The following is an 11,858-nucleotide window of genomic DNA, read 5'->3' on the forward strand; positions in this document are numbered from 1 at the left end:
TGCAACCTACATAGGCAGCTCGCTAGGTGTTTTTCTGTTGGGGGCCAGGGGCTGGTTTTCTCCATTTATTTGTGTGTGTGAGTTTTTATACAGAGCCCAAGGCTGCAGTCTTCGTTTATTAAACCGCGTCGGTTGTCAGGTTTCCATGGTAACCCACAGGAAGGTGATGAGACAGCTGTCTGGCATCTCTCCGGCTGACCTTCAGTCAGGTCTGCATAAATGCAAGGCTTCATTGCGCTTGAGGCAAATGCGCTGTTATAGGATCTTGGAGAGGAGCGTTCAGACTTTGGACGCTTTAGAGTTTATAATATAATGTTGTTTGATTGAAGATCACTGTGGCGTTGGGTAATATGATTGGCTGAGACATCACAGACTCTTACTGTAAATGGGTCAATGTGTAAGAAACCTTGAGGAGAGAGACTTAGGCCCGATTCACATTTCGCGTCTAAAAACATGCGGAAACCGCGAGCCACGCCGCTTTCTCTCTTCAAATGACCCTACATTTAAAATAAGGAATATGCGCGCAGAAAAGACGCGAAATGTGAATCGGGCCTTACTATAGAGATTTATAATTTACTGTCCAACTTACATTTGCACTACAGAGATTGCATCTTTGTAAAGTTTGTGTGCTACTTGAACATGACCTAGCGATACAAACCGTTTTTGTAATGCCAGCAAAGCACACTTACATTGAGAGAGAGAGGAGAGAACAGAGAGAGAGAGAGAGCTTTAAATACTTTAGGAACTGATATAAAAAATCTAAAGCTGTAAAGTAACCCAGAAAACGATAAAACTAAGATAACTGTGAAACTAAAGTGTAAAGAAAAAACTATAAGTTTGAGGATCGGAAGAGCAGAAACTAAGAGAGAAGATCAGACAAGACTGTTCAATGTCACTCCATGAGGGTCAAGCACGCTGTGAGAATTCTGTGCACCAGACGTTCAATCCTCGTCAGGTCAAATATACTTCCTGTTTTCTAAAGATCATAGAGCAATCAAAATCCACACTTGATTTTAGAAATGATTTATTTATATTTATTTAATTATTCATTGTGAATGAGTGAACATTATATCTCTGTCATCAGTTCTCTACATAGATTTTAAATTCCGCGTTTTTATCGTTGTGATTATTTTATATGATTATTTTTATGTAAAGCACTTTGAATTACCATTGTGAATGAGATGTGCTATTATATGAATAAACTTGCCTTGCCTGGCCTTACTAATGCCTTTCACATGCCACATCACAAATGCATGAGGAACAGTGTGCGTGTGTTATAATCACACTGTAGGGTGTGAATGTCATTTCAACACCGGCGTCTACACAGAACAACATTAGATGTGTGGAGACCTGTGCTAAAATGATCTTACTGTGTTTGTGTCTGTGGTTTTGTCAGGCAGAGACTGTGGGCAGGGCACGTTTATGTGGTTTATGATTCTGAGAATGTGTGTGCGTGTAGAGTTTTTCCCGAAATAGTTGTTTAAATGAACTATTGAAGACATTAAGGGTTTGGATGCTTAGTTAGCAAGTTTGTCTGTAAAAATATTCAATCGTTGCACAACTTGCACGCAAACAAATGTTTTATTTTTTTACACTCAACTAGTTATTATTAGTTGATTTTTTGGTGAGGATATTAGAGCCTGGATCTTTTTTTTAATGATTTGTCATTTAACGAAGACTTTTACTTTGTACTGCATCCAATTCTGATTTGTTTAAAGGTCCAGTACAGTGGCGTAGCGTCTGATGATGAAAGAGACGAGTGATGCTTTAGTATGTGCTTTTCCTCTAGCGCCTTATAACCAGCACTACATAAATTATCACCTCTGGGCTGTGCGAGCGTGCTTACACAATGTGTGAATACTGTGAAAACTGAACATTTTCAGACGTACAATGCATTCTGAAATACTGATATAGTCTTCAAGGGAAATGATCTCACTGTGCTATCAGAGGAACGTTCCTCATTTATAGCTGTCCACCGTGAGCGTTCGTGTGGGCTGACAAACCTCACGGCTCACTGTTGTTAATTCGTGGTTAGCAAACAGGCGCACAAACGCAGACACTCACTTACCCATCAAACCCGCTTAAGCATTAGGGGGCATTTCCAGCACGAGGGAGTAAGATCTCACCGAGGCCAAGTCCAAATGTCTTTCTTTTAAAGAGACGGTCTATCAGTTTTACCCCATGACCTGTTTACAATAATGACTCTTAGGAACGGTCACACATGCTGGGGGCAAAGACAACAACAGCGGACCGACGGCAGGACCAACTATGTCACATGATCACTGCAGTGGGGAAGAGAATATACGGCGTCAAGCTGCAAAGAGGCATAAAAACACCATACAAATATGTGTAAACTTCATGCCAAGAGCCCATATACCTTTATAAAATAACATTTGGCAGAATTTTGTGTTAGACTGCCGGAAACGTTGAGAGACCATTCCAAATGTTCATTTAATCAGCATTTCTAGATGTATTGTGATCATTCCAGTCCAATGAAACCTCAGGAGTGACAAAGTCATCCGACGGCAATGTGAAAGACTGACAGCATGACAAGACACATGGAAACTGTGATCAAATCCAGGTTAACTTTTCCTCAATACATTATGAACAAATATGACTGTTGTGTTGCTTAAAAGTGAAACTGAACTTGTTTTCTTTGCAGTATTTGAGGTCTGAAAAACGCAGAGCATCTTTTCTGTTATTTTTCGCCTGTTTACATTTTTGCAAAAAAATGCAAATAGCTGCAGCACCCCCACTTCCCGCGGCTTCACTTGTCAAAGTGATCAGTATGTGTGTTCTTCTAGGAATCGACCCTACCACCTTTGCACATCTTTTGTGTTTTACAGAAGAAACACAGTTAGGTTTCAATGATTCAATGAAGACTGATGTTTCTGTTTTGCGCTAGCGTGTTCCTTTAAGAAAACGGTGATGCTTTGAGCTTGAAGCAGCCCGTTAACTCGCATACACGGAGACACCGATTTGCGAGAGCCATTTGGGAGTCCATTGCCTTCGCTGCTGTGCGACACCACAGGATTTATCTGTGTCACTGATTTAATTCACTTTACACTTTCCCACTGTTTCCTGGCAGAGCTGGCAGGTGATGTGTGTGTGTAAAGGCTAAAGCACCGGGGCCCGGGGGAATCCTATTCTTTCTGCCATTGAAAGAAGTGGCTTTATGGATATACTCCTGCTATACGAGATTGTGTTGATAGGTTTTATATATTTCTGTGTGTTGGTTTGGTTGTACCTCAGGATACAGGGAGGGGAGGGTCATTTCTCCTCATTACAATTCTCCCATTACTCCTCCTGCATCTGCAGGCGACTCTCAGGTCTTTATTAATTGCCGTGGGATTCTGTATCGACTCCAGTCCTGCCGCTGTCTGGATTCCAGCGCGCTCCGGGACACCGGCAAAACATGCAGCACATGGTGACTGTTTGTCACAGAGGCGCAAAACGCTTTATTTCAGACGGCTCTTGAAGGATGATGGTGTTTGAGAGGGGATCGCATTGGAGAGTGATATAGTTGAGAAAGTAGTTGAAATAGAAATAGATCTTTTAACATTCTCCGATTAGGGATTGAAAACGTTGGTTAGTGCATTGGGCACCATTAACAATAAGCAACATATTTTACAGCATTTCTTTATCTTTGTTCATGTTAGTTTATAAACGCAGTTGGTAAAGGTTCATTGTGCATTACCCAATGTTAACAGATGCAACTGATTTAAAAAATCTATTAATACATTTTGAAGTTAACATCCCTGCTGTAAAAAAACAATAGAAAATGTAATGGATTTAATGGTTAAAATGTGAATTGTACTGGTTTTATGAAAACTATGGTGTCTACTGGTATGTGGTGGGGTGTTATATGGCAGATTAATCCTATTGGAACAATGCCTAAAACACCGCAGAAAGGAATTAGGAAAAAGGGAATCATTCATAATGGTATTTTAATGGAAACCATCAGAATTTCTCTAATGGTTTATGTTTTTTTTTTTTCAGCAGGGATTTAGATTGATAAATATCATACTAACATATAGGTGACATACAGCAGGTTATGCTGTTTGTTGATATTTCATGTTAAGAAATCCATTTACTGTACCTTTATAAAAATAACCTTTGGCAGGCTAAGGCTGTGTTCACATATGACTTCTTTTTTGAAGCTGCTAGCATCTGTTTTACATTATAATCCTATGGAGTAAACAGTGTTTTCAAAAAAGTGGAAGAAGCGCCGGCATCTTTTTCTGCAGCTCAGAGCGTCTTTAGAAGTTGAAAAAAGTTAAACTTTTCTGAAAAAAGTGTGAACACGGCCTAAGTGTGATCATTCACAGAATTCGCAGATAAAGTTCAGCACTTTTTCTGTTCTGGGGTCTGTTATACAGTATATGCGTTGTGCTGGGTGTGTAAAATACAAGAAACACCTACTTTATTTTCTCAATGAAGAATATCCGAGGGCCCTTTGTGTGCATTTTGTGGAAGGGCTTATCTCTTACCAACAGCATTGATATCAGAATTGAGATTGAATACTTTCAGTTCCGTTTGTCCTAAAGATGTTTGCCTTATAGACAGATCACTCTAGTTTTGTAGTATTGTGAGTTTACATTGATATTTGTAATCTAAAGTGATTTACAGTGCTTTCATGAAGAACATTTTACTACGTAATATTTTAACCCAATGGCCTTGGTGCTGCTAGCGTACTGCTGTAGAAGTTGAGATACAGGAACACAATTGTTGTCTGAATGTTTTTTTATATATAAATCACATGATATGCAGATTAAGGGGAAGTGCTGGTGAAAAAAAATCAGCTTTTCCTAAAAAACCTCGTACACATATTTAATCAGATGAGCTTTTTAACACCTCTAAACCCAGGGCGATTAAATCTGTCGTTTTTAACCTGCTTAGTAGTTCTGGTAACACCATGTGCACCAAAAATCCCACAAACCTACGCAAGAGCATGTGTACAGAGAACAATCACTCTTGTCTATGATGAAGTGGGTTTACAAGTTTCTATCCAGTTCTGTCAATATAAAGAATGCTCTCTTTTTAAACTAATCTCTATAAAGCTTTACTTCCCCTAGGAGTTGGTGACATCTAGTGGAGTAGTAGCGCTACTGCATCTTTTTTCCTGTTTTCTCTGCAGTAATGTGTTTTAGTTGGATTGTCCCATTTAGGGTAGAAATTATACAACTTTATTCATTTAGAACATACTGTACTTATATATTTGGAATATAATATACTGATAATCCTCTCTGTTCTTTTACAGACACAATGGTCCTTGTTTTTTTCCTTGCAGTATCTGACGCAAACTCAACCGTATCAGACAACAATGGTAAGTTTAACTCAGAAAAGAATGTAAAAGTCAGGAAGCTCATAAATGAAGCTAATGTATTTGTGTACATCGTTTTGTATGCATATTTCTGTTTTATTCATCCTCAAAATGTTAGCAAATGTTTTTCGTTCATTTTGTGATCTGTAAGAATCGCTGGTTGGTTAGAAGCGAGGAGCGTCCAGAAATAAATCAGTACAGCTGTTTCACTCAAGGTGGCGCTAAATGATGTCAATACAAAAGTACTTTTCAGATATGCTGTCTGCGAAACGAAATCACACTTTGAAGTTTTACGTTCTCATGACGATCATTTGCCTCTATATGTACAGTAGTAGATATAGAACTAAATGGGAAAAATACATGAAAAATAGATTAAAATGATTAATAATAAAAAAAATCGAGGTTTTATGTATTGCCCCTCTGAAAAAAAGGAAACTCACAGAAACCAGTATATTTAATAGTTATGATGGAATTAAATCATACTGCTTAAAAATACATCTTTTACTTTTTTTATTAAATTTTTTTTAATTAAAAATATTTGATTGGTAAACAGCCTATATGGTTCATAGTGATATTTTGTACGACCAATAAGTAAATAAATGTATTACGGCTGTCCAAAAAAATCACGATTAATCGCACCTTGAATAAAAGTTTGTGTTTACATAATATACTGTACGCCTGTTCATATAAATTTGGTATTTATAAACACAAGAACATACACACACATTTATATACACCTGTATTTAGGAAACATTTAGATGTATTTATTTATATTGACCAATAATTAGAATTATACATAAATGTTGATTAATTCCTATATTTTTCTTAAATACATGCATGTGTATGTGTTTATAAATACAAAATTATTATGCACAGTACACAGACATGAAAAACACAAACTTGCGATTCATCGTGACAGCCCTAAAATAATTCAAGTTTAAAATGTAATATATTTAACATTTTAGTTATAAAATAAAAATAAAAGTTAAAATGAAGATGGGCACCATAATAGAATGTACTCTCTTTCATCAGCAACATTTAAATCCTGTCTACATTTTGTCACCGCTTAAGTGTCTCATAAGCATCCGTGTGGCTTTGTGTTAAATCCGCAGTGGATTATATACAGTCGTCTGTGATTTGGTCTGCAGTAAAGAGCGCTGATAGCCGGTTCTGGCATGTGATTCACATCTAACCCGCAGTTAACCGAATGAGCGATGCTTATCCTGCAGTCAAAACAGCACAGAGCACTCGATTAAATCACTGCTAATGGATTAGCTTGACCGGCTGCCGTACCTCACTTACAGCCCAGCACCGGCTCTGCTCACGGGCCAGTTTCCTGTCCTTTTGTTCGCTGTGGGTTTAACTGCCTCTCCTTCTTCCTTTAGACAACCAGTTGCAGTCCAACCCATACATCCTGCCCACACTGCTCGGTCTGTTCGTCTTGATTCTTGTTCTGGGCCTGCTGACCTGGTGTTGTCTCAGGTATGACACACACACACACACACACACACACTCAGAAACCCTGGCTGTGTCAAGCTCCGCCCCTTCACGATCGAGGGCGTGGGCCAGGAACTGAGACACTCTCACACACATGTATGATTCACACACTGCCGCGCGGAGGAGTTTGACCTCAGACACAGAGAGGTTTCGCATGGTTCTCCGGGCACACGGCGTGTAGCGCGTAGCTGATGAAAAAGAGTTCGAGTTTTCGTTGGTGAGAGAAAGTTTTGGAAGAGAGCTCAAGGATGTGATTTAAGGTGTGCTGACGTTTGTCTTTTTATGTTTGTCTCGATTTTGTCATTCAGGTTGAAAAACCAGAAGAAGGCTGTCATCACAGCCATCGACAAGAAAGTACCAAATGGGATCCTGGAAGAGCAAGGTAAGCTAACCTTCATCCGCTCTCAGCGTGTTTTAGGGCTGATTCTGAACCTCGTGTTGTGAAGCAAGAGGCACATTTGAATACGAAATGTGTTATATTCAGTTTCCTGTTCATGGTTTTCAGTTCAGTGTTGTGGAGGAGGGCAGGACGTGAGGCTTTTCTTGTCGTACAGATGTGTCACAGCGAGTGACTCGTTTTCCATCTTCAGTTCTTAAACGTTTGCTTTTACATTTAGTCATTTGGCAGACGCTTTTATCCAAAGTGACTTACAGATGAGGGAAACAATGGAAGCAATCGGAACAACATAAGGACAAGAAAAAGCATAAGTGCAATAAAAAAACTAGTCTCATATTGCGTGCCACAAAGCTAAGTTAAAAAAAAAAAATTGTGGGTGGTGTTATTGTTTTTTCAAGGGTTGTGTTCAACTGTACACTTGAGGTTTATAATGAAACACCAAACTCTTGATTAAAAGAATGCCACTCCGTTCATTTTTATTTTGTTATTCGGATCTATTAGTTTCAAAATCTTCAAGATGAAGATGTCTGTCTGTCTTATCCAACTTTTAACATCGCAGATTTTTAAGTATTATTAAAGTACATGAGGTTCTTTCGACTTTTATGTTGTTGGTATGAGTTTATATTTTTTTAAGCTCTCGTCTAAATGATCCGAGGGCAAACGATGAAGTTTCCTCATAAATATTTAAATATGAACAAAACTCTGTAAAAGAGGAACTCACCGGTATGTGTGAAGCAAATGTTCCTGTTTGCTTTTGATCCGAGATAGCTCATTTTACACCGAATGTTTTAAAAGCCGTTCCTTCTGGTTTCTTGTAGGAAGGAAAATAGAATTTGAGCTCGTTTGTTTTGCAACGGCAAACGTCTCTATTTACTCATAGGTGTCTAGGTTGTCTCATCAGATTAAAAAAGACTCTCCCAAGTCTCAGATCTTAACAATATTCTCAGTATTATTCTGCAAGAGCAAATGATCTGATCTATGAAAGACGAGCGTCTGTGGGGGGAATCTCGGTCGCCACATATTGTGTGTCCCGTTGATGTTTCTGTAGATTTATGTACGAAATTCTTTCTCCTAATAACCCCATAACCCATATCTTAAGCCAACTTTCAAATGTTAAATGTACAGATTTTAGTCTGAGAGTTTTTAGAATTGAACGCATCGCCGTTGTAGAGGATGTGGCCTACCAAATCATCTCTTTGATGTTTAAGTCTGCAAGCGTTTTTGTTTGTTCAGAACGCTGTCGTGTGATTGGTGCATGTGTTTGGCCCGTGACAGATGTGCTGTGATTTGAAACGCCACCTTGAAACGCACAGATTACCGATTTGGGTTTTAGAGAAAAGTCTGCAATATCAGACAGACTGGGGCGATGCGCCTTTTTGCGGGGCGATGAGCAACCAAAACACCATAGCAACTGCATAGTAACACCCTGGTATGATGATTTTGGCACGACTAAAGTGCAGTAAATGTTAAAGTTTTGAATGTTCAGATTCAGATGTTCACCAGTGTGACCTGCTGCGTGTGTGTTTGTGTTGCGTAGAAGTATATATAGATGTGGATGATGATGACGAAGATGATCTTGACTGGCCGTCGGAAGGTCTGTGGTATATGTGTTAAACATGGTTCTGTGAACACTAGCATGACCGTGTCTAACATGTCATTCTCTCTAACATCTAACTCCGTGGTTGCTCTTCAGGGTCTGACTGTGGGGTTTTCTGTCTGTTTTCTCTTTGTCATTAATGGTATTCAGTTCATGCGTAGCTTTAACGCCTGTATTTCTTTCCCAAAGGCATTTGGATACTGTACCTCTCCTCAAAAGATTGATGATGTTAACATGTTTTTTTTTCTATATTTAAAATAAAGCATAGTAGATTATGGCCAGGCAATGTATAGAAATGAGATATTATTGAATTGCACTGAAGATGACGTTACAATGATAACCCAAACTCTTGCTTGAAATAATTCAAAATAAATATGTAATTGAATTTTGTTAAAAAATATAATTTCTTTGACAAATGCAGCAAAAATATGCAATTTCATTGCACCTACATCTTATGAGGAGAGCAAAAAGCATTTATATGTATTCGTTTAATAAAAAAGTATGATCAAATCAAGCTTTTTAAAGTGGGACAAAATCCCCCCTTTTTATTCTAATGCAAAGTCTAGTGTTGTCAATATTTGGAAATATACAGAAACTATTTTTTAAAACTTTAAATAAAATGTAAGACTATTAAGTAAAATGAAGACGTTTATAGACTATGCCAGATTTTGTCGGCAGGTCTTTATCAAATCCAGAAAGATGATGAGATACAGATTAATAATACAGACCATGAATAAAACTTATAATAAAGATAAGTCAATGCTAGAAAATGGGCTATTCTTGCTTGCTTGTCTATGAAGCTTGATAGTGTGTAATGTAAAGGTGCTGGTTATGGTTTTTGGGTCTATCAGTTTTGTTGAGGTGGATGCATTGGCTAAATACTAAAACAGAAGCTTGTACTGGTGTGGAAAGCATGAAATAAACATCGATCTTGGCCCTATTCAGCTTCCATTTGATGCATCTCATCAAGAATTAAATCGAAAGAAAATAAATGTGTACTTTGTGATTTTAACCGACATCACTGTATTCTTCCACAGAACAACAAACCGTGGTCTTACTGCCTAGATCGCCGTCCACCTCCAAAACATATTTCCCCATCCCCGTAGACAACTTAGAAGAAGAGTATCGGATACGCTCGGCCGACGATGGAAAACTCTTCCGGGAAGAGTACAATGTAAGATTTGTTTTGCATCATTATTTTAAGTTAACCGTGGTTCGGGATGTCCAAGTGAACAAATCACCATTAAAATAAAAGTGTCGCTATACCAAGTACTATTGTGACAATAAATAAACATGAAGCAGATACCATGTTTAAACACTGTAATCCATTAATGTATGTTTCACATCACTGATTATATCTCATGTCGAGCCAGCAGTCATTGTGTGTTTACTGCTGGAGAAATTGTTGTTTTGTTCGACTAAAGATGCTGACGCCGCAGTGTTGCGTTGTTATTAACGGCTACAAACATTTCGGTGCATTCATATGGATCAGCAGATATTCCTCCACAAATGCTGACAGGTCAGCTGCGCTCAGATCCCGCTGAGAATAACTGGAATGGAAACGTTAAGGTGTCATCGGGCGTTGAGTCATTCGAGAAAGCCCCTCTAGACCTCTTTTAGACACACGGGGTCATCTCACAGGCCTGTGATTCAGGAACACAATCTGAATGAAGCATGTGAACGTTCTGTCATGGAAACCTTGTGTGTTTGTGCTCAACAATCTCAATGACACTTAAACGGTTTAAACTGGAATGGAAGCAGTTATGCGGGTTTAACAATAGGCTGTAGAGACAGGAACAAAGCCTAACTAATAGTGTTCATTTGCAGTAATAACACAGTGATGAGAATGGTGGGAATGTGAACAGCAGGGTCAGTTTTGAGAGTCTGAATACTCTCAGTGTTCGCTAGCAGATTAAATCAAATCAAATTACTTTATTTTCACTTCACCGTATACGCAAGTGAAATGATGTGTGCTTCACAAGACTGCAGTTGTGTAGATGACATACTATTCACACAATGCAGAATATACATTTTAACCGCAATGCACAGGATGCACATAAAACACGGCACAATGTAGGGAATTACTACTATATACATTCAGCAATATATGCATCAAACACACTACACATTTAACATTCTATACATTACACAATATAGGCATTAAACACCCTACTGTACAGTATATACTACATAATATACACATTTAACATATTATACGCAGTGTACAAATGAAACACATCATAAACTACATTATGTACACAATATACACACTACACATTACACAATATAAGCATTAAATACATTGAACACTATACAATATACACAATAAACACATACACTACACAATATACACACACTATACAATTTAGACATTAAACACACTATACACCACACAATATACACATTAAACACACTATATAGTGTACACTACACTCTATACATTAGATGCACTATACATAACACAATATACAGTACACATTACAGCCACTATACATTATACACATTAAACACACAAACGCACTACACACTGTGTTGGTTTGGTGATGTTTATTCTGTGTTGTTGACAGTCTTTACCAGGAGGCTCAACGCAAGGAACATATGAAGAGGCAAATAAAGAGGAAAACAAGGAGAAAAACAGATATCCTAACATCTTACCATGTGAGTTATCACGCACACGCACACACACACACACACACACACACACACACACACACACACACACACTCACCATCAAACACTACACCACACACACACACACACACACACACACACACACCACACACACACACACACACACACACACACCACAACACACACACACCACACACACACGGCGCGCACACACACACACACAGTCTGGTTTACTTGGTGTGCGTTCAGGTTTAGGTCCCCACCGGGATATACAAACATGAACACACACACACACACCCACACAATGTCATAGAAAGTATCTCATTGAAAACCCCTTTGGTCGAGCACAGGTCTTATTTCCTAACGTTGTGTTGCCCAGAAATTCAGTGGGACAAGTTTAGATGATATCAAAC

General features: G+C 38.4%; 1 protein-coding gene across 5 annotated transcripts in view; it reads left to right on the forward strand.

Moving 5' to 3' along the window:
• ptprea (protein tyrosine phosphatase receptor type Ea) overlaps positions 1-11,858 on the forward strand; it is a 52,415-nt gene that overhangs the window by 31,217 nt on the left and 9,340 nt on the right. For 2 of the 5 annotated variants that reach the window (XM_057358280.1, XM_057358281.1), the window contains exons 3-8: positions 5,261-5,326; positions 6,709-6,805; positions 7,129-7,202; positions 8,755-8,811; positions 9,852-9,988; positions 11,382-11,472. In XM_057358280.1, coding sequence (XP_057214263.1) covers positions 5,266-5,326; positions 6,709-6,805; positions 7,129-7,202; positions 8,755-8,811; positions 9,852-9,988; positions 11,382-11,472 — 517 coding nt within the window. In that variant the 5' untranslated portion in view covers positions 5,261-5,265. The other 3 variants (XM_057358282.1, XM_057358283.1, XM_057358284.1) reach the window with 3 other exon arrangements.

This window comes from Triplophysa rosa, linkage group LG18 (assembly GCF_024868665.1).
Source record: "Triplophysa rosa linkage group LG18, Trosa_1v2, whole genome shotgun sequence".
NCBI classification, from domain to species: Eukaryota; Metazoa; Chordata; class Actinopteri; order Cypriniformes; family Nemacheilidae; genus Triplophysa; species Triplophysa rosa.